This window comes from Bos javanicus, chromosome 2, assembly GCF_032452875.1.
Source record: "Bos javanicus breed banteng chromosome 2, ARS-OSU_banteng_1.0, whole genome shotgun sequence".
NCBI lineage: Eukaryota > Metazoa > Chordata > Mammalia > Artiodactyla > Bovidae > Bos > Bos javanicus.
The window spans coordinates 90,749,722-90,772,712 of NC_083869.1; the positions used below are offsets into that span (position 1 = coordinate 90,749,722).

The 22,991-nt window shown below is 43.1% G+C and overlaps 1 protein-coding gene across 4 annotated transcripts in view; it reads left to right on the forward strand.

The window, feature by feature from the left end:
- KIAA2012 (KIAA2012 ortholog) overlaps nucleotides 1-22,991 on the forward strand; it is a 126,276-nt gene that overhangs the window by 47,133 nt on the left and 56,152 nt on the right. For all 4 annotated transcript variants that reach the window (XM_061381696.1, XM_061381701.1, XM_061381711.1 and 1 more), the window contains 2 exons: nucleotides 550-618; nucleotides 10,468-10,544. In XM_061381696.1, the coding sequence (XP_061237680.1) occupies nucleotides 550-618; nucleotides 10,468-10,544 (146 nt within the window). The remainder of the gene's footprint in view (nucleotides 1-549; nucleotides 619-10,467; nucleotides 10,545-22,991) is intronic.

Consider the following 22,991-nt stretch of genomic DNA (forward strand, 5'->3'; position numbering starts at 1 on the left):
GTGACTCTGAAGAGATTGCAAAAAAAATTCATCAGGGCTCTACAAAAGCCTGTCTGTCTTTCTGGCTGGGATCAGATGGGCTAGAAGCCCTCCTGTCTCCCTGGTCCAACCCTTGAATTTGGCTACAGCTGGAGGCGGGGGCTCCTCACGCTTGTCTGTCATCCCCCCGTCGCTGTCCGCACTGGGGCCCCCACGGCACATCTGCTGTTCAGATCTGGGCATCTCCTCACAGCGGGTGTCAGGAGTTAACTGTTTCATGTTCTTATTCTGTCGCAGGTTCGCCTCTCCGAATTTACACGTCACAGTACCTACAGGGTTTCACCCTCAACACCTCAAATAAGAATATTATTTATTTCTTCCATGCTTTTTAAATCCTAGATCAGCCTTCCCTCAATGATGGCATCTAAGGGTTTTCAAAAGTATTTAATTCATTAGGAGACCTAGGCATCAAGCCATCCCACTGTGTTTTCCCCCGTCTTGGGGTAAGGAAAATAGCTTTTTTGCAAGACTTTTTTCATAGACTCAGGTAAAACCCTTATTGTTTTTCAGCCTATGAATCTGTCAGTTCAAATGCCGGCCACGGAGAGGAGGAATCTAGTATTCAACATCTACTAAAAGGTAAGATTTCCCCCTAAAGAGTCACTTCTACTTCTCCTCTGGGTTATTGGACTCATATACATTTTATTTCATACCCAGACCTCCAGAAGCACACAGTTTCTCCCCAAATATAGCAGTAAGTAGGAAATAAGATTCCTTTCATAGAAAGTCTAAGAAATACAGCATCCTCTAGAGTTACTCATGGGCAGTCTTGGTGCTGTGGTCTGAGTGTAAATATTAGGGGAGAAGAAAAGTCAGACCAAATGCCTGTGCTGAGCTGGCTCCCAAAGGAGAATTTGCACATATGTTCTGTGGGTTTTGCAGACCAAACGCTGCACAGTTCACATTATAACGAGGTGAGTATTGCCTCCCAGGGTTGGGCACAGTTCAAATTTCATATCCACAAACTAAAAAACTATCCGGAAAAGGTTCTCAGGCTTGTGCTCTAAATGCAGGAGTGAGGTCAGTTCTGCCTCTTCCATGCTTCCTTTTCCATTTCGTTTCCCCCATGGAGAAATAAGCAAAAACTGGAACTATAGGTTTGACTTTGAAGCTCATCTTCCAGCTGCTGCGACTGTTGCTTCTGCTTCAAACCAGGGGGGAGGATGATTATGTAAAGATTTTTCTCTCACTTCTAAAAATAGTCTTTGATTAATAGAGAAATGTGTGTGGTCTTCCTCACTGCTTATTTTGGGACAGGCAGGGATGAATCCTGCATGAGAGACCTGCTATAGCAACAGGAAGCAAGGCCACAGACAGAGGGCTGGAGCCAGATGGGTGGAGGGCACTGGTTTTGCTAGAGACGGCAAAATTTGAAGGAGAAAAGCACTGTCACATGCTTGCCAATGTCAAAATCTGTAAGCAGAGGAACACCAGAGAGCCCGGCATTGGTCCTCTCGCCATTCTCCTTGGGGGGACATCCTGATCATGGTGGGAAGAGTGCCGGGGCCAGTTCTGTTCATTCTCACTTGTTGGGCTGGAACTGGGCCAAAGCAACTCTTCATAGGAGCCCTCCAGGGAAGGATGAGGACGATCAAGATGAGAACTACCATCGCTATCTGTCTTCCACACGCCAAACACTGTGATGAATGTTCCACATTCATTAGATCACATTATCCTCATAGCAATGATAAGAGGTAATTTCTATCGTTGTCCTCACTTTTCATCTAAGACAAGGTGGCTCAGAGAGGTGAAGTGACTAGCCCAAGGTCATACACCTAACTGGTGAAGCTGGGATCTGAACCATAGGAACCTGTATTTTTAAGACTATGCATGGTTAGTGGTGATGTCAATCTAAACACGCATGTTTCCAGACTTACAGAGAACAGACTTGTGCTTGCCAAGGGGGAGCAGGGGTGGGGAAGAAGGATTGGGAGTTTGGGATTAGCAGAGGGAAACTACTGTATAGACAGTGGATAAACAACAAGGTCCTACCGTATAGCACAGGGTACTATATTCAATATTCTGTGAGAAACCATAATAGAAAAGAATATTGTGTATATATACATATATAAACACATATATAATCACTTTATTGTAAGGTGGAAATTAACACAATATTGTAAATCAACTATACTTAAATAAAATGTAAAATAGAATAGACAGGTATGTGTCTGCCTAACATACAAGAGCTTAGGAAGTTCCTAACTTAATAATGACTCACACTAATAAATGATTTCTGTTGCACATCCTTTTCACCTTTCAATGACCTTTACTCAGCATCAGACACTTTTTTGTGGATAACACCAAAAATTATTTATAACTTTTAGAGATATGGAAAGAAGTTGAAACAAAGTCAGAACAGTTTGGGAGAACCAAACTGCCAAGATAGATTATCAAGCCAGATAAGCCTGTTTACAGGGTAGCTCTCCAGATCAAAAATATTCTTCCTAATATGGCTGAAAATGGTACAGTTTCACTTCACTCTACTGTTAAAATCTCACTAATAATAGATTCACTTTGAATTCTGAAGTAGTCTCTTAAAAGGTTGATACTTCTGAGAAGCTAACAGTCATTCACACTTTAGTAAAAATGTGTTTAATCGGGTAACTGTCCTCTCACAACCTGGTAAGAACAGCTGCCCTAAGGGACTAAAAATTCTGATGGGATGGAAACAAGGTTGGAGAATTTGGGAATAAGTGGAGCTTTAAGAGTTGAAATATTCCTGGTAGTTGTGGTACATTGGAGGGCTTGGATGAACAGGAAAATATTAGCTAAATGGAAAAAGAGATTCAAAAAGACAAGTATAGGAAGGGAAATGGTGAAGTGCCAAAGACAAACCTGAGCTGCTTCAGAACAGCCCCATGGCAAGCTTTGTATCCAGGGGAAGGAAAGAAAACTTTTAATTCCTTCTCTCTTCTATTCCTAGTAACTGAAAGACCTTAGGCTAATGCAAATCTCTCTCTCATTTCCAAGCTTTGGAACACACTGTTCCCTTTGCCTGGAGCATAATTCCTCATCTCCTTCTGTCCTCTGACATTTGTTTAATTGTGGCAAAATACACAGGAAATAAAAGTTGCCATCTTAACAGTTTTTAAGTGTACACTTCAGTAGTGTTCGGTAGATTCACACTAGTTGTGTAACCAGTCTCCAGAACTCTTTTCATCTTGCAAAACTGAAAGTCTTTCCCCGTTAAATGACAACTCCCATTCCGATGGGACTACCCATAGAAGCATAGACTACCTGCTTCAGGGCTTAGAATAGAGGAAACTTATTTGTTCCCTTGATTTGCTCAAAGACCTTAACAAAAAATTCTTACATCTCTTTAAGCCTAACACTCCCCATTTGTTTTTAAGAAAATGGATGTAACACTACTCTGAAAATACCAGATACCCTCTGGGATTGAGTTTTAAAGAGCAATTTAAAACATCTATTCATCAGAATCTATAGAGCTCTAACAACTTTTTGTTTTCTTGGCCATTTGGTTTTAAGGAATAGTTTTTATGATAATTGTTCCACATATAGATGTAGTTTTGATGTGTTTGTGGGAGGAGGTAAGCTCCACATCCTTCTTTTCTGCCATCTAGATCTCTGCCCCAAGGAATATTTTCAGATAAAAATGATGGGATTTTTAAAAATTATATAGATGACAGACTTTAGGTATTTGTGTACTTGAAGGACAGTTTTGACTATTTGCAAATGACTTCAGAAGTCAGGGACACATACAATCTATCATTTTACAGAGGTAAGAAGTCAAATTATAGATATGGCCAGGCTAGGAGACAGAAGCTAGTGAGTACACTAAAGCGTCTCAGCCTTGTGGTCTATATTCACTGTAACATCTGCAGGAGCTCTTGGGAAGTTAATTTTTTTAAAAGAAGAACACTGTTTGCTTGTTTGGGGCTGTATTGGGTCTTCGTTGCTGCGGCTTTCTCTGGTTGCGATGAGCTGGGGTTACTCTTCCTTGTGGGACACAGGCTTCTCATTGAATGGCTTCTTTTGTTGCCAAGCAAATCTTCTAGGCTTCAGTAGTTGTAGCATGTAGGCTTTAGTTGGGGTTCTCAGGCTCTAGACACAGGCTCAATAATTGTGGCACATGGGCTCAGTTGCTCCGGGGCATGTGAAATCTTCCGAGACAAGGAATCGAACCTGTGTCCCCTACATTGGCAGGTGAATTCGTATCCACTATACCACCAGGGAAGTAAGTTCTTGATTTTTTTTAACGGCCCTAAAAAGTATACCAACTGCTGTGACTGGTAATGGGATTAAGAGAAAGTGAAGTGGTCTAACAATTTGATGATTCTCTGCCAAAAAATAGTTTTATAAATCATTCAAACCCTATATATCTATCAACTCATTAAGAGTCTGAAGAGCTCCCCCTCTTTCTTCATTTTTAGTTTAGTTTTACTGGGGATGTGATACACACTAGGAGTATTCACAAATCTAAGGATTCTTGGAATGCTCAGGAAGTGTCCTTTCTATAGTAGCAGGATCCACTGTCCATTAAGTGTATGACATGCATGAGGGATCAGGGCCTTGCTCAAGCAGTGAAGTGTGCATTAGCACAATGCACTTTAAGGCTGGTATGGATTTCAAGATGTCTCGGTGTGTGTGTGTGTGTATGTGTGTGTATCAGCTGTAATAAAGTTAAGAATATTAAGTTTTGTCCTGTCAGAGTGATTAAAAAATGATAACTTTTATTAACTAGTAATCCATAAATACTGTTTTCTGTTCCATCACTCTCCAGACATTTGTGTTACCTTCTCATAAAAAGGACGATAAAGAAGCATGAGGTTTTCTTAGGGATTTCTTTTCTCCTGGTTTCTCTCTTGCTTCCTTCACACATCTCCCTATGGCCTGAGGATTTACATTTGCCATCATCTTCATTCCTAGAAATCCCTCACTTGAAAATTAATGAAGACACCAGCATCAGAACATGTCCAATGGAAAGGATTAGTGCATCTGTTTTACGGGACACATAAAGATTGCTCATTCATTCATCCAACAAACACTGATAGACCATCTACTAATGCCAAATAATGTGCTGGGCATAAGAGTTGAGAGATAAAGTCCATGCCTTAAAGTCATCCAGACTAGTGGAGTGTGCTGAGAGCACATGGGGAGTACATGCTAACTCAGTCTGGGGGTTAAGAAGGCTGAGTTTCTAAGGATATAGATAGGAACTAGCCGTATCAAAGATGAAAGAATGCTCCAGGAAAAGGGACCATAAGAAGGTTAGAAAGCATGGTGGCATGGGAGAAATGTAAGTAGCTCGTAGTGCCTAGACCTCAGGGTACATTTAAGAGAGGAAGTGGTGAGAAATGCAGCTGGTGGGGTAGACAGGAGCAGATCAGGAAGGCTCATAGGTAGCAACAAAGAAATTTATCCTAAAGGCTGTGAGATCCTGTTTACACACAAACTGACATAACCAGGTTTTTATTTTAGAGAAATGACTCTCCCAACTATGTAGACAATGGATTGAGCAGGGTAAGACCAGAGATCTACACTTGCTTGACAGCAAGTGTCCAAGGACAGTATTTTCCACAGAATATTGAACCGAATTGATTGGCCACTCTGTATGTAGCTCCACCTTCAGCCTCTTTGAACTCCTTTCTTCTATGCCATCTTCTACCACAAGTATCCTTATTAGTCGTATGATGTATGTCAATTGGAGGATTTCGAGTGTAGTTGATATTTTATTGCTACACAACTTGAATTTCAATTTGCCTTCCATCTGGGGCTTGGTAAACTGCCACGCACCTTTGGACCTCTCCATAAAAAGTAATTTATGAACATTTGAGAGAAGTTGGTATTCCCAAAGCTAGACTCTTGAGACTGAGTTAGCCTTGGTCTAAGAAGATATAAGTAAGTAAAAAAAGTTATTTCAAATTGGAATAAAAATAATGTCCTTGCATTTAACTAGACATTTCCATATTTAAACCCAGGCTGACTCATATCTTCTACATCTGTCTACTTGGCTCCTTTAATAGAGTTCCCTGGGGTACATCTTTAGGCTGGAGACTTTCACAGGTCTTAAGCAACTGTTTGATATGCCCATCTCATCCTCCTCCTCATCCAGGAAGATTTAAAGTGAAAATGTGTAGCATAAACAAGACCTTAAATCTTGTTCCAAGAATTTGCTAATGACAATACCAAAAGGCCATCTTGGGTCTTGATCTCCTGCATTAAACAAACAGGTTCAAGATTTATTATAACACAACAAAAGCTCTACAGGTCATAAGCATCTTGAGTCATATCATAGAAAATAAAGTATTTTTAGATACTATTCTTAAGGAAAGGTCAGCAGGGCTATGTAAAGGGGCCAGTATTATCCTTCCTTTTATGGTTTCATTTCTACTGGAAAGAATTTTTTTTAACAATCTGGAATTTGCCTTTGCATTTTCCATTTTTGACCAAAAACACAAAACCATGAAGGTATGAAGACTAACTCTTAAGCCTCCTCCCACTGGTTTCTGCTGCAAGTCCACTTGCAAAGCTGTGGGAAGGCAAAAGTACTTTCTGAGATCTGTTTGGCATTGGATCAGATCAGATCAGTCGCTCAGTCGTGTCTGACTCTTTGCAACCCCATGAATCGCAGCACGCCAGGCCTCCCTGTCCATCACCAACTCCCGGAGTTCACTCAGACTCACGTCCATCGAGTCAGTGATACCATCCAGCCATCTCATCCTCTGTTGTCCCCTTCTCCTCCTGCCCCCAATCCCTCCCAGCATCAGAGTCTTTTCCAATGAGTCAACTCTTCACATGAGGTGGCCAAAGTACTGGAGTTTCAGCTTTAGCATCATTCCTTCCAAAGAAATCCCAGGGCTGATCTCCTTCAGAATGGACTGGTTGGATCTCCTTGCAGTCCAAGGGACTCTCAAGAGTCTTCTCCAACACCACAGTTCAAAAGCATCAATTCTTCAGCGCTCAGCCTTCTTCACAGTCCAACTCTCACATCCATACATGACCACAGGAAAAACCATAGCCTTGACTAGACAAACCTTTGTTGGCAAAGTAATGTCTCTGCTTTTGAATATGCTATCTAGGTTGGTCATAACTTTCCTTCCAAGGAGCAAGCGTCTTTTAATTTCATGGCTGCAGTCACCATCTGCAGTGATTTTGGAGCCCAGAAAAATAAAATCTGACACTGTTTCCACTGTTTCCCCATCTATTTCCCATGAAGTGATGGGACCGGATGCCATGATCTTCGTACATCCCCTCAATGATGAACCACTGCAAGTTATGGGGGCAGTTCCGTGAGTGAACATTAGCGGTCAAAGGGTACTCACGCCTCAGGAACAGCATGATGGAAAAAGACGCTATGCATAATTTAAGAGGCTCCCGCCAGCACTTTTGATAGCTCCTGCCCTTGTACCCACCAAGCATTTGACCCCTTTGGAGCCTGCAGGTCTGACATTCTCTCACAAGAACTGACACACAACTGGGAAGGAATCAGGTGGCCCACTCTGCCTGATAAGGTGACTTTCAGTCTCTATTTTGATATCAGATGAGCATCCTATACCAAGAGAAATAAGTATTCTGAAACAATCAGAATAAATATAGCCATGTTTCATTTTTATTTAAAACAATAAACAACAACTTGGGAATTAAACATGGCCAGCATAGGTTGAGAAGGCAATGGCACCAGTACTCTTGCCTGGAAAATCCCAAGGTTGGAGGAGCCTGGTGGGCAGCAGTCCATAGGGTCGCTAAGAGTCGGACATGACTGAGCAACTTCACTCTCACTTTTCACTTTCATGCATTGGAGAAGGAAATGACAACCCACTCCAGTGTTCTTGCCTGGAGAATCCCAGGGATGGTGGAGCCTGGTGGGCTGACGTCTATGGGGTCACACAGAGTCAGACACAACTGAAGGGACTTAGCAGCAGCAACATAGGTTGAACAGCAACAACAATAACATAGATTGAAATTGAAGGAAATTTTTAATTTATTTTTATTTGTAATTGAAGGATAATTGCTTTACAATATGGTGTTGGTTTCTGCCATACATCAACATGAATCAGGCATAGGTATACATATATCCAGGGCTTCCCAGTAAAGAACCCACTTGCCAATACAGTAGACATAAGAGATGTGAGTTGGATCCCTGGTTGGGAAGGTCCCCTGGAGGAGGGCATGGCAACCCATTCCAGTATGCTTGCACAGAGCATCCCCATGAACAGAGAAGGCTGGCAGGCTATCATTCATAAGGTTGCAAAGAGTCGGACATGACTGTGCAACTAACACTTTCACTCACTTTCATCTGTTTTACCTATGGTAGCATATAGTATATATTTCCATTCTACTCTCGAAATTGAGTGAAATTTTAAGGCATCTATATTGCATGCTAGTATCAGATGCTCTTTACTGCTTTTCAAGTTTTGAGTGCTTGCTGAAGGATCCCATGATTTGAAGAAGGCAAAAGAGGTTTGGCATGAGACCCCACCTAGCAAGGGTCATCTTTGAAATTGCCCGATTATCTGGCAGGAATGCTATCTCCTTGCTAAAAGCCTGCCGCTAGATTAATGCTAGCATTTGAAAATCTACTTGGGCCCAATGGTGGGCAGCAGGGGAAGGATGTGTTTTTTGTTTATCTCTTTAGTGGCAGAAATGGTCACCACAAAAAGACTCTGAGCTCCCAGTTTCAGGCAGGCCTGGAAGTTGTGTAGTGTGTGGTCTGTGAATGTACACACCAGCTCAGGAATAATGGGAAAAAACTGTGCCTGTATTCACACCCAGCTGCCTGCAATGGTTGATGGGTTAGTCAGTTTCTTCAGCTTGATAAGAGGGGCAGATCCTGCCACATGGTTCAGAGAGGAAGTGTTACCACCCCCATTGCTCTATCTCCCAGGAATGCAATTTGAGTTGTGTCTCCTCCTTGACAGCTTGGACCTCAGTAAATTACCAGGGTCTTGACCCAAGAGATGGAGAAGTCTTAAGCAATTTTTCAGTCTCCTATCTAAAAACGTGTTTACATTTCTTGAACTCTGGCTGACTGATTCATTCTCCTGGTGTTGCAAGAACTTCCCTTATGCATTAGAATTTATAAGTTTCTTTTCTAAGAGACTCATGGTTCCTTCCAAGCCACGGTCAAGTGAACCTCATTGCAACGCAATTTTGTTGGGCTGGATTTGTCCAGAGGATGGATCAGGGCCAAACAGCTGTGATGTGGCAAGATCAAGTGAGGCTAACAGGAGGAGGTGTGAAGTGGAGGGGAAAAGTAGGAGATACTAAGTCAGGAGGTCTGGGTTCAAATTCTGGTCTCGCACTCTTTCAAGGTATGGCCTTGAGCCAATCACATGAAATCACTCTCTGGGCCTCAGTTTCCCTAGTTATCTCAAATAACAAATGTTTTCAATCTGTGCAGAAGCCATTTTCCAGCAAGATAGAACAGCTGAGAAACAACAGAAAAGGGAAAGGGAAAGTCAGCCCACAAAGAAAGAATAGAGGCTTCAGGTCAAAGAGGCAAAGATGCAGAATTGCATACGGCCAGACTCATCACAGAACTACTTAGGAGTAGCAAGTATGTAAAGAACTTTGTGTTGGACACTAGTCCAGTACAAGAGACTAAAATCCTTTTCAGAGGAGCCATGCACTTAGCTGAATCTGTTCCTCAAATAAACATTCCTTTACAGACATGAAATTTACTTTCTTAGGGGAAAAAAAGAAAAACAAAATAAATCCTATCCTCTAACAGCATGAAGTTTGAGTCTGGCAGTCTTGGACTCAAATCCTTACTCAAAACCTCACTAGTTGCACACCCTTGGGTGGATTACTTTATCTTTTGAGCCTCAGCTTCCACACCTATAGCGAGTATGACAGCACGACCATGGAGGGGAGTCATGAAGGTTACACGCCAGCCCATGTGGTTGTCCGGATGTGCCTGCTTCTGGGTGAGCGGCAAGATTTCTGTTAGTCCCCTCCCACCAGCCCCGTTTTGACCTTTGCCTTTGTTTGCTTGTGTTTCCACCTCTCCTATTGCCCCTCCACATAATGAGGAAAAGGGAAGGCTCTGATCTCTCTATCTGGAAGGTTGCAGAAGCATTTTCCTACTTCAGTGAAGTCGGATCATACAAAATTTATATTCAACAGTATCAGCAGATTTTTTTCCATCAATATTTCCTTTTTAATTTCAGCTTTATCTGAATTTTAGTAGCACAAAGAATTTACTTTTGTTCTTTTAAAGAGCAACCAAAACAAGAAAACTAGAAATTTGAATATAAGGTCTATAACACTTTATTAAATGGAGCATTTAGACTGTGCCTATAGAGGTTACATGTGTTATTTGGTAAGTAAATATGAATGCCATAAGCATGTGTACGTTTATAGTCTTACACATATGAACTAGGTATGTAGGTGTATTGTATACATAAAAATTCATGAGACTATATCTGACAACCTTGACCCTTTTCTCTCTGATTTTCATCATAGTAAATACTGAATCCAGAACAGATCTTCATATGAATCTTAATGAGACTTCACCTTTGACTCAAAAGCCAGAGAATCAGGTACAGTATTGATTCTGCATGAGCAAGTGACTGGTAGTCGGGACTTTGAGGTTCTTGTCCCTGCTTGCTGTGTGACCCTGGGTGAGATTCTTCACCTCTCTGGGCCTCATTTGCTTCATCAATTAAATGAGACAAGCAGACTATAAAATCACAGAGGTTCCTTAACTCATAGACTTGGAATGTCTTAACTCAACTTGGACTGTTTTGTCTGGCTCTTCATAAGCGCGAATAAGCTGAAGAGGCCTTTCCCTGACTTCTGCAAAGTCAAAAGGGAACAGGGAAACACAGAAAGGCATCCTCCATGGAGGCAGTGGGGACTAAGACTTTGCGCCAATGGGCCTGTTTTTTTCCTACTCTAATTCTCATTCCCAATGGGGAGAGAAAAAATAGCAACTAAGAAAAAAATGCAAGGAGACTGTGAAGAAAGGAGAAAAATGCTTTATCCGGGTGGATTAAGAATACTTATTAGTGGGACTTCCCTGGTGGTCCAGTGGCTAAGACTCTGAGCTCCCAGTGCAGGGGGCCCAGGTTCGATCCCTGGTCAGGGAGCTAGATCCCACATGCTACAACTAAGACCCAGAGCAGCCAAATAAATAAATAAAATTTAAAAAAAAAATACTTATTAGTGATTCGAGGACATATGTTTACAAATATTTATAAATTGGTTCCTTAAAATTAAAGATTTGAAGCTGGCACTGCCTTGAGATTCACTCTAGAGAGACAACTCAGGGTATTTCCTAGAACTTTGCGGGTCTCAGCAGACGCAGCACAGCCCGGGGCTCTCCCTGCGGGGGGCTGGGGCGGGTGCTGGTGGTTGAGAGATGAACCAACATGGCCTCTATTTCTCCCTTATCTCCAACTTCCTGGCTTTCTCCTCTTCCCTCACACTCATTAAAACACAGTAATAATAAAAGTAACTTTGTTTCCCTGTGTGTGCCTAGTTGGTTCTGAGGAAGGACCTGAACTCTCGCTGTTAGGACCCCAGGCCTGGGTCAGGCCTCCCCTGAGCTAAAACACAACTGAGTCGACCCTTCCTGCTACTAAGGAGCCACACAACCAACATTTGCATTTTTTTTAATATGCCTGTTTTGAAGATACCCTTTATATGGAATGTGAAAGGTTTTCTTCAAGAGAGACTGTGACTGAGGAAAATATGCTGTATTTCAATAATTCCATGACTCCAGAGGCCTTGCAAATACCTCATGTACTCCAAATTCACACAGCCCCATCATTATATTCCAGGAGACCTCATATCACCTGCAATAAGAGTGGCTCAGCCACGTCAAATTAAATCCTAAACTGAATTATTAACCTTGCAGCCAGAAAAAGGAACACCAGACCCAGGGTCTTCAACTCTAATCCTGGGTTTCCTCTGTGAGGCTCTGGCAAACCCACTCACTCTGAGACTTGCCCGCATCCTCGCTTTGTGAAAGGACGGGAGTTGTTCCCACCAGAACCTGTTGGTTTGTTCAAGTTGCAGTAGTCTTGCTTCCTTGAGAAGTAGTACCAGAAAGGAAAGCCATCGAGGAAATGTCTAGGAAGTCTCACCAGCCTCCAAACCCAGAGAAAATGGGGGTAAGGTCTGAGAGGGGGAGGTGCCTTCCATGCCTTCCTCACCCCCTTACTTCTTGAGGCTAATGGCTCTTTATTAGATTAATCACTGACTTCAACTTTAACTACTTCCTCAACCTACTCCATGTAAATGGCTAATTTCATGTTTACTATAAAGCATCTGGAAAGGATTTAGAAACAAATTTCTGCCCAGCGGATTTCAGTTATGTACCTTGATGGGCCACTGACAAACGTAGTAGATTCCTTCCAGTGTCGCCTTCCCTCTCTGAAGCAGGCTAGGGTATCACACAAAATTGATCTTTATCAGCGCCAGCAGTTTCTGCTCTTCTTTCCTTTCCATGAATCCCCACTCCCACCTCCACTCCCCCCTCCACCCCGCCCCCTCCCACCACTGGGATCTGACCATATTAGGAGTTCAGTCACACAAGATACTTTGACTTTTATATCAGTGTGCTGAGAGGAATCTTTTGGCATCACCATGCTTTAAATGAGAAGTCACACACCTCGATTTGGAAAAGAATTTCTGACGGGCGGGTGAGAAAGCCAGACAGCGCTTTGCAGGACGTGCCTGGGTTCCTGGATTTACCCAGTTCTGGAGGCTGCCTCTGGTGCCCCCTAGTGGTTGGATTTTAAAACCTCCGCTGTGCGTTTCCGAAGAGGCGGTGGACGCTGTGGGGGTAAGGAGTCACGAGAGCTCTTGCCTCTAGCACACAGGACGGCAGCTCATCCGCACCTGGCCGAGAATCAGGGCCTAGGCGGTAAATCCATAGAGAGGAGTAGCAACCGACGTCAACCACTTCCTAGGAATTGAAGGAGGTGGTTTAGTGGGGAAAGGGTGGGGAAGAAGCCTACAAGAGGAAATTCGGAGATGAGAAATGAAAAAAGAAAAAGGAGACAAGCAGACATGTTTCAACTCCAAGCTCCCATTTCCTCTTTCAAATGAGCTGCTTCCCCACTGTGAACAGAATCAAGTATTTATGAAGGCATTTTTTGCATATTAATAGCTGCATGTGGAACATTTCCAGTTCTGAAGTCCTAAAGGTATGGTGCCCTTTTTTTAATGCAGGTCCTTCAAACTCCTCACAGAATTTGGTATTCTTCTTCACATATATTTTCCTTTCTGCCTTGTGGCTCCTCCTAAGGCATTTCATTTGATTAAGGGAAATTAGTTCCTGGGATACCATCAGAAACGAAGCACTGCTCTTACCTCGGTGGCTGACCTCAATCACTAGAGATTTTCCTCTTCCCCAGGGCCTCTCTATGTAAGAGGCCAAAGGTTGGGTGAGGTGAGCAGAATCTAAAAAGATTATTAAAAGTGTAAATTAAAATTCTATAAGGAAGGGTTAACATATCTATCTTGAGAGGGGAGAAAGTAAAACTTTCTTTAAAAAGTAAGAAAAATAATTATAATTGCAGTAACTACAGCAGTATTACTATCTATGCTTGGTAAAGATCACATTCAATTTTAAAAGAAAAACATTGGGCTTCTCTGGTGGTCTATCGGTTAAGAATCTGCCTGCCAATGCAGGGGACGCAGTTTCAATTCCTGGTCCCAGAAGATCCCACATGCCACAGAGCATATAAGTCTGTGAGCCCCAGCTATTGAAGCCTGAGTGCCCTAGAGCCTGCACTCCGCAACAAGAGAAGCTGCCACAATGAGAGGAGCCTGAGAACCGCAACTAGAGAGTAGGTCCGGAAAGTCTGTATGCAGCAACAAAGACCCAGAGCAGCCAAAAAAAATAAGTAAATCTTTTTTAAAAATAAGAAGAAAACAAAACCAATTAGAAAAATAAGCAAAAGACATAAATAATTCATATCAAAAATGATAGTAATAGAAAACATATGGAAACAATATTCATTTCTGAGTAGCAATTTAAATTCAAATTGAGGCAAACTGGAGGTACAATTTTATATCTGAGATATGTGCCTCCTCTCACCTTTTTTTAATGATAACACCCAGTACTATTGAGTTTTTGGCAAAACTGGTACACTTAAACACTTCTGGCGGGTTGTAATTTGATTCAAACCACTTGTAAGGGAAAATGGCAGTATAACTTGTATAACATGAAAAAATATTCATACCCATTGATTCAGTATTTCTGACTTTTGGGGATTTATCCTAAGGAAATAACTCAGCAGGGGGGGGAAAATCGAGTGAGGATGTCCTAGAGAAAAACTGGAAACAGTCAGAGAAACGATTCAATTAATTGTGAAGGGTTTAATTCCGGCATTAAAAAAAATGAGGCTTGTTCATCCTAGAAATGTGATTTAGTACAAAAGGTTTAACACAGGGTTTCTCAACTTCAGCACTTTGAGCCCGATAGTCCTTGTTGCAGGGAGCTTTCCTGGGCATCGCAGGATGCTGAGCAGCACCCCTGGCCTCCACCCACGAGGTGCCCATATCGCAACCCACTCTTCGGTGACAGCGTCTCCAGTCTTTGCCAAACGGCCCCATGGAAGGTGAAAATTACACACACCCCAGCCCCAACTCCACGTTGAGAACTACCAATTTCATTTTAAAAGTGGAAATCAAAGTGATGTCAACTATGACTGCAACTATATTTAAAAAATTACTTTAAAGACTTGCAAATAATACATGCAAAAGAGCACAGGCATACTTGTTTGAAATTATGAATATGTTGGGTTGAGTTTTTTTATTTTTATTTTATCTTCCTGGTTTTTTATTGTTTTTCTTTCTTTTCTATTTTTTCAAAATTCTTGCTGTAAGGAGGAAAAGTGGAACTATGAGCAGAGCTGGTTTTATTCAAACCTAGCTTAAAATGATCAGGAGTCACAGTAAACAGCAAATATACAGCAAGTGAAACAAGGGTCAACACTGTAGTGCCATTATTAACTACTGTTAGTTGAAGTTCTTTAACATTAATTAGGTTTTCATTAGATTATTAGATAGGACCATCAAAATTCTCCTCTTAAGGATCTCAAGCCCTTGTCAGCATTTTATCCCTCTGATCCTAGACTTTGGGGAGGCAACGAATTCACCTATTTTTCTGAAAAGTCTGGATCTCAAAGTATCAAACTCTAATCATCCAGATCCATCTTTTTAAGCTGGAGTCTAGACAGGCCCTGAGCCCACTGATTTATGGAGTTGTCAGGACAGAAAGGTTGTCAGTTAAAAGAGTATCAGAATACAAGCTCAAACTTTATTAGATTCTCCAAGAATCACTGTGTCTCTGTTTAAAATAAGAAAGAAACCATCTCACCAGTTTTGACATTGTCTTTTCTCTCCCTTTGTTAGGGAGAGCAAACATCCTTTCTCACTTGCTTTAGCTTGGGTTTTGTTGTGTTGCTTTGTGGGGATTAGAACTTCGGTAGTATCCTAAAAATGCTGTTAAACAAGAATTATGTCTCTTTTTCCCATTTCACAAAGCCACTTCTATTTCAACCTATACTGTCTTCTTGAGTTCAGATTTCATGAATGTATGACAGTATAAATTCATATTTGATCTTGTATGTCCTAAATTTACCTCTTTCAGATTTCAAAGAGCAGCCTGTAATTCTAGCGCACTAAGGATTTAGGTTGAATAAACCTATGTTTACCCCATCTGCTTCCTTGGTGGTTTCACAGATGGTGTTCATATCCCCTTTCAGCCTTCCTCTTTCAGGAGAAAAAAAGAACACCTGTAGACACACTAAGTTTTTGTGCAAGGGTACATAGATAACCTTTTGTTTCAGTGTCCTTCTGAACCATAGCCTGCCTTTTGTTGAACTTTTTAGCTGTCATCTTAGAGAACAAGCTACTACTCTTTAAAGACAGACTTCTTTTTTTTTTTTTATTCTGCTCTACTCACCCTCACATCTCACATGTTTTGGACAGTTCTTGGCATATGCTACCTCCTCAAAAAAAGAAAAATTGACAAATAAATCTCTTACTGACATTAAGGTCCATGTCCTAGCTGGGAAAAGCCTCTAATTAGGATTCAGAGATTGCAGGTTTTTTAATACTTATTGCTGTATTTTATTTGGCTTTGGCTGTACCAGGTCTTAGTTGCAGCATTCAGGATCTTCCGTCTTTCATTGTGGCATGCAGGATCTTTAGTTACAGCATGCAAATTCTTTTAGTTCCCCAACCAGGGATCAAACCCAGGCCCCTACCATTGGAGGCACTGAGTCTTAGCCGCTGGACCACCAGGGAAGTCCCAGGTTGCACTTGTTTTATTTCCAAGGAAATGATATGGAAGTTCAGCTCCCATTTCTCTAATAACTCACACCATCTCAGAATACTTGTTGCCGTTGGTTGCCATGATTTGGCATTTCATGCTCTGAAAACTTTTGTTCTTGTGCACATTGGAGATGTCACTAGAAATACTTCTTAGAGTCTTTTTGAGGCTGAGGAGTGAGATTGGACCTAGCAGGAATGCCTGGGAGAATTAACCATCTGCATCTCCCCATCCAGAAAAGCACACTTTACTGCTCACCTTCTGCTTCTCATTTCTGATAGCATGGCACAGCATTTCCGGAGCTCCGTGCTCTTCCTCCCCACCCCAGCCAGCCCCTCTCTTTTCCTTCCTGCTTTCTTTCTCCCTGGTTTTGTAAATGGCTTTGGTTAGGAAACTTGATTCAAAGGGTTTTGTGTTTTTTGTTTTTTAAAATCTAAGCAAACTTCATCTTCTAGTTCAGTCTTACCCACAGGATTACTTTGTCAGCCCAAAAACTCTGTTGACAATGTAAGGATAATTTACTGAGAGGGATTTATTTTTAATTACCAAACTGAGGCTTTTGTTTGTTGAATTTTCACTGCAGCTATTATTTATTCCAATAATTCTGTATTTATTGATATGTTGGCTACTAGTGTGACAGACACAATATGTGTCTGATTTTCTTTTTTATTTTTATTATGGAAAATTTCAAATGCAGACAAAAGTAGAGAGAACAGTGTAACAAACCTCCATGTACCTATCATGCCTGCATGCATTCCTGCTTAGTCATATCCAACTCCTTGCAACCCCATGGACTGTAGCCCACCCAGCTCCACTGTGCATGGAGTTTTCCAGGCAAGAACACTAGAGTGGGTTGCCATTTCCTACTCCAATGTACCTGTCATAGCCTTCAACAATTATCTCTCCGTTATCAAGAGGGACTTTTTAAATGGTCATAGCAGCCAGCGTTTTTAAGGTTTACTATATGCAGAGTTTAGGATTATCTCCCTTAATCCTTACAACAGCCCTATGAGATAAGTGCAGTTATTGTCCCCATTTTACAGATGAGGAAACAGATGTCATGACAGACACGGCCCCATTTAACACGCAACCTGCAGTTGCCAAAAGGCCTTCTGGTTTGGGAATCCCTCAAAGCTGCTTTTGATGCTTGGACAGCAAGGAGATCCAACCAGTCAATCCTAAAGGAAATCAACCCTGAATACTCATTGGAGGGACTGATGCTGAAGCTGAAGCTCCAATACTCTGGCCACCTGATTCGAAGAGCTGACTCATTGGAAAAGACCCTGATGCTGGGAAAGATTGAAGGCAGGAAGAGAAGGATGAGATGGTTGGATGGCATCATCGACTCAATGGACATGAGTTTGAGCAAACTCTGGGAGATGGGGAAGGACAGGGAAGCCTGGCGTGCTGCAGTCTATGGAGTCACAAAGAGTTGGACACAACTTATTGACTCAACAACAACAAAGCTGATTTTAGATCCCAGCTTCTTCTGTACTGACTGTGACTTCAGGGGGGTTACTTAACCTCTCTGAGGCTCAATTTCCTCATCTATAAAGGAAAATGACAGATCTTCCTGATGGCCGGGTGGTTAAGACTTTGTGCTTCCAATGCGGGGGGCGCGGGTTTGCTCCCTGATTCCATATTCTGCACAGCGTGGAAAAAAAAAAAATTAAAGGACAGTGGTAGTTCCCTCATGGGGTCGTGACAAGGATTAGATGAAACAACATATGGAAAAGGATTAGCACAATGTTGTCACTAGGCAATCCTGATAAATTACAATAGTAATTATTACTCTAAGCCCTTGTTCTCTGCTTGAAAACTGCTATAAAGCTGAATTTGGAGCTTGTAAGCAATCTAAGTGTTCATATGTGGAAAAGGAGAAGTTTGAATGGCAGGAATAACCTAAAGGACTATGAGTCAATCCAACTATGGCTTACCCACTCCACCCACCTTCAGCCCCCAAGGCCCTGCAAGTATCCTCCATACCGTCTGGAATTTTTTGTTTCATTCCTTTATGTAATCCTACCTGTTGCACTTCCCTTTGGGTTTCTCCTATCCCATTGTGGATTGCTATTTATTTGTTCTCCCCCGCTGCACCTAAGGGTGGAGAAGGAAATGGCAACCCACTCCAGTATTCTTGCCTGGAGAATCCCAGGGACGGGGAAGCCTGGCGGGCTGCCATCTATGGGGTCGCACAGAGTCGGACACGACTGAAGCGACTTAGCACCTGCACCTAAGGGAGCACAGCAGAATGCCAGGGGAAAGGGGAAGCAGAGATTTTGTAGGGGGGTGAGGGATCCTGTATCCAGCAGTGCCCCAGCTCCCCCAGAAGGTGGCTGCCCAGAAACATTGAGAGGTCAGAGGTCAGGAGGGCAGTGGAGGGGAAGGGGGCAGTAAAGAAAAGGAAGGATGTCTTTCTCTTCTCCCAGCCCCGTGCTGTACCAGCATTACTAGATTAGTTCAGCTCCTCAGCCTAGCTAAATTATGGGTTAAATAAGTTTTTAATGGATCCACGTGGAAATCAAATCACCACAGGTAACATTTCTTTTTTAGTGAAAGTTTCATTTTTTACAATGAAATCAGTTTGCCAGTTGAGATCCCCTGTCTCCCAGCTGCTAGGTTGGAAAAGACACACCACAGTCAACATAACACAGAAGGCACACAGTCGGGGTTAAAGTTTGGGGTTAGAAGGAGCTCGGGACTTCTTCAGATTGCCTGCCCCACAACCCTCCACCTCCCATCTCCCCATCTAAGTCTAAAATAGAATATGTCATGTCTCAAATACAGGCAGAGTTCCAGCCTGAATATGGCCAGACACGCCCTCACAGAAAAAGCTAGTTTCCATCTCCCTTGGAGCAGAAGAGATCACTATTTTGGCTTAAATTTTTTCTCCTCCAACCCCTGCTAAGCCAGATAAACAATGATTCTGTTGTGTCAACAAAGCACTTAATTAAACTGAGGACAATATCAATTAGAACTCCTGGATAAGATTTTCTTCCAGATAGTTTGGAATTCAAGTGTCCTGTGTTTGATTATTCCAAAGCTCCTTGAGAACTGAGGTACGGAATCTGAGGCACAGAAAGCTTAACGAGTTGACAACAAAAGTCACCACCAGTCTCTCCCAGAAACTAAATCTAGACATCACTGTGTTTCTCTTCCTGGTCTAATGTTTACTGGCTATCAGGCTAATTGTAAATGCTTGTGTGCTCGGTTGTGTCCAGCTCCTCGAGACCCCATGGAGCCTGCCAGGCTCCTCTGTCCGTGGAATTTTCCAGGCAAAAATACTGGAGCAGGTTGCCATTTCCTACTCCAGGGGATCTTCCCAACCCAGGGATCGAACCGGAGTCTTGTATTTCCTGCATGGGCAGGTGAATTTTTTTTTTTTTTTTTACCACTGTACCACCTGGGAAGCCCTTAAATGCTTAGGAAGATGTAAAATCTCCTTCCACAGAAGTGAGGATAAAGTGAATGAAGACAGGCAGGGAACAAGAAAGCTCTTCTCTGGCCTCGAACAAAACTGTACCTCCACCACACCTCCTTGTGGAGAACTTCTAAAACACTGTCCACTCGGCCTGTTTCCCCAGCACAAATTGCCTTGAGGATGTAAAAAGAGGGCCAGGATGTCAAGTGGCCCAGATGGGCAGGATGACCACAGGTGACAGGCACATGGACCACTGAGCAGACTTGTGGTGGGTGGAACCACGCTGTCATTTGGGGTCCCTTGTGCTCCTCAGAAAGAGGCTGTGCAGGCAGACAGGGTTGTTTAGGGGCTTTGGGGGCAGGGGTCTGGCCACACACCATGTGGGATCTTTGTTCCCCAACCAGGAATCGAACCCTCACCCCCTGCAGTGGAAATGCAGAGTCTTAACCATCGGACCACCACCAGGGACGTCTCGCAGGCCGGGTTGTTGAATTGAGATCCTGGTGTTTCCTCTGGCCTCCTGAAGACCGAAGGTCTCCCCATCTTCCAGGCCAGGGAAACCTAGACAGACAAGGTCTCAGAGTGGGACTTGGGAAGGCCGAGTGCTGGCCTTACACGGCTGGTTCCCTCCGCGTCACCCTGAGTTGACAATGTATACAGGGCTCAGATCCCTCCCCAGGCAGTCCAGCCATGGGGAGCCCCGCTCAGCCCCACCTGTGTCCCCATTCCTACTGCCTGCTTTTATAATAGCTCCACAGGCTGCCAAGGGCAAGAAAGAGCCTGAGAAGGCCAAGTGCAGGGGAACTCGCCAGGCCCTTCAGCTCATAACTCCAGGCAGGAGTGACCTTTTCCAGGATTTGGTCCCCATCCCCAGTGACTTACTCATCCCCACTGGGATTCAGAGCCACCTCCCACCCCCACCTTCCAGGGAAGCGGAGGGACAGACTCTCGGCCAAGGAGGGGGCCTGGTGGTCCAAAGGAGCCTCTGACTCTTTTCCTTTTGTTTGCTCACAGGAGGGGACAAACGCCCAGTGTGCAGAGAGGTTTGATGTGACAACTTGATAGACCACATAAGGGTTTCAGCAAAGGCCTCCCGACCCCGCTCTCCATGCACTAAGATAATGCTGGGGTGTGTAGCATATTTCAGATCTTGCCTACAAAGGCCCTCCTTCCTTCTGTTTTCCTTCTCCAGCCCAGCTGGCCCACAGGTTCCCAGAGACTCTTGGCAGCTTGCTCTCAGGCAGAACTGAAGTTGTGAACTGCGTGGGAGGCGGTGAGACAGCCAGAGTGTTGCAGCCTCCTTAATGTGGGACAATAGCTCCTCTTGGAGCCACGAAGCTGCAGCTACAGAGATGGGGGACCCCAGTTAGAAAGGAGTGGGAGAAGTGAAGAGACACCCGCAACAGATCCGAATCTGTGTGGCTCTGTGGGACCTATGGGGGGCGGGACAGTCTAGCTGGTTGTGTTAGAATCTCCTTCCCTTCTTAACATAAGACGTTCCGGTGGCTGCAGCCCATGGTCGTGAGCCTTCGAAAAACAACTTGAAAGGAGGAAGGAAAATTATCCAAGAGAGGGTTTCACCTTGAGTTTGTAGCTCAGATATTATAATCCCAGCGTAAGAAAGGAAATGATATTTATTTTATTTGATGGACGTCCTTTGTTGGTTTTCCTACTTTATATGTGTGTGCAAATTGATATTTGTACACAGCCAATAGCTGTCTTTTGTTCTGGCTTTCAAGTGACTCCCATTATGTTTACAGCGTGATAATAATCCTGGATTTTCCATGGCTCAGTCTGTCAGAGCATAAGATTAGCTCTTGAATTCATTAACAGTCATCTCCTTTTAAATGTCAGATAAATTCTTAAATGCCAAGCACTTAACACAATGGCTTCTGTGCAATTCAAATCAGCTTTACCAAATTAGCTCATTAATCTTTATTATTTCATTTCCTGAAGAGAAAGGCTTCCTGGGGTTTTTAGCAGAACATAATAATATTAAAGTATTTACAGTACAATACAGGTGAAGGAATGGGTTTTGATTTTCTGCTAAACGTTTCACCCTTGCCTCAGTTTTATAATCATTCTCACTGAAGCAGACACATTAAAAAAAAAAGCTTCAGGCATCTCTGCTTTCTTCTACTTGCCCTGTTTTCCTTCTCTCAATTTGTGTTTTCTCCTCCCCTCTACTCCCTGAGACCTTGACACCCTGTGACTATTTATTCTGCGATCTTTAAGAGCCTAGCGTGTGACTCTACCACCCAGAAAACAGAGGGGTGCCTCACAAGGTCCGGATGGAGTCAGAAGGCTGGGGCTGAACAGGCCTGGATATCAGGAACTCTCCTTTCCAAAGAATCCCTCCAAATAATTAGATACAGGCTATGCTGACTGCCAAAGATAGATCCTTCCAGGACTGGCTTCCTGTCACCCAGCTCTCTGCTCAAATGTCACTTCCCCAGAGAGGTCATCCCTGATCACCCAGAGGAAAACCCCACTCCTCCCCCACCAACCTCCATCCTATCACCATTTCATTGTCTTCATAGATTTATCACCATCTAAAATCACTCTGCTCGTTTATGTGTTTTTCTGGCACACACAGTATCACTCAATAAATAACAGTTAAATGAATAAAGCTTTCAAACTGTGGTACTAGAGAAGACTCTCTAGAGTCCCTTGGACAGCAAGAAGATCAAACCAATCAATCCTAAAGGAAATCAACCCTGAATATTTATTGGAAGGACTGATGCTGAAGCTGAAGTTCCAATACTTTGGCCATCTGATGCAAAGAGCCAACCCATTGGAAAAGCCCCTGACGCTGGGAAAGATTGAGGGCAGGAGGAGAAGGTGGCAACAGAGGATGAAATGGTTGGATGGCATCACTGACTCAATCGACATGAGTTTGAGCAAGCTCCGGGAGATGGTGAAGGACAGGGAAGCAAAGGGGCTGCAGTCCACGGGGTCACAAAGCGCCAGACTTTATTTAGCAACTGAAAAACAGCAAATGAATAAAGTGAAATGAAAAACCACCCCAATGCATAGCTTTCCTTTTCCTCTTATCACTACTTTTCAGAATCCTATTTATGTATTTAATCTTCTTTCCTCTCACCTCCCAAACCCCCTTGCTTTATAATGTATTTGTTAGAATACTTGAACATAATAAGCGAAAACAGTGCTGTGTGGACTTCCCTGGTGGCACAGTGGATAAGAATCATCTTCCAGTGTAAAGAACACAGGTTTGAGCTCTGGTCCAGGAAGATTCCACGTGCCGTGAAGCAACTA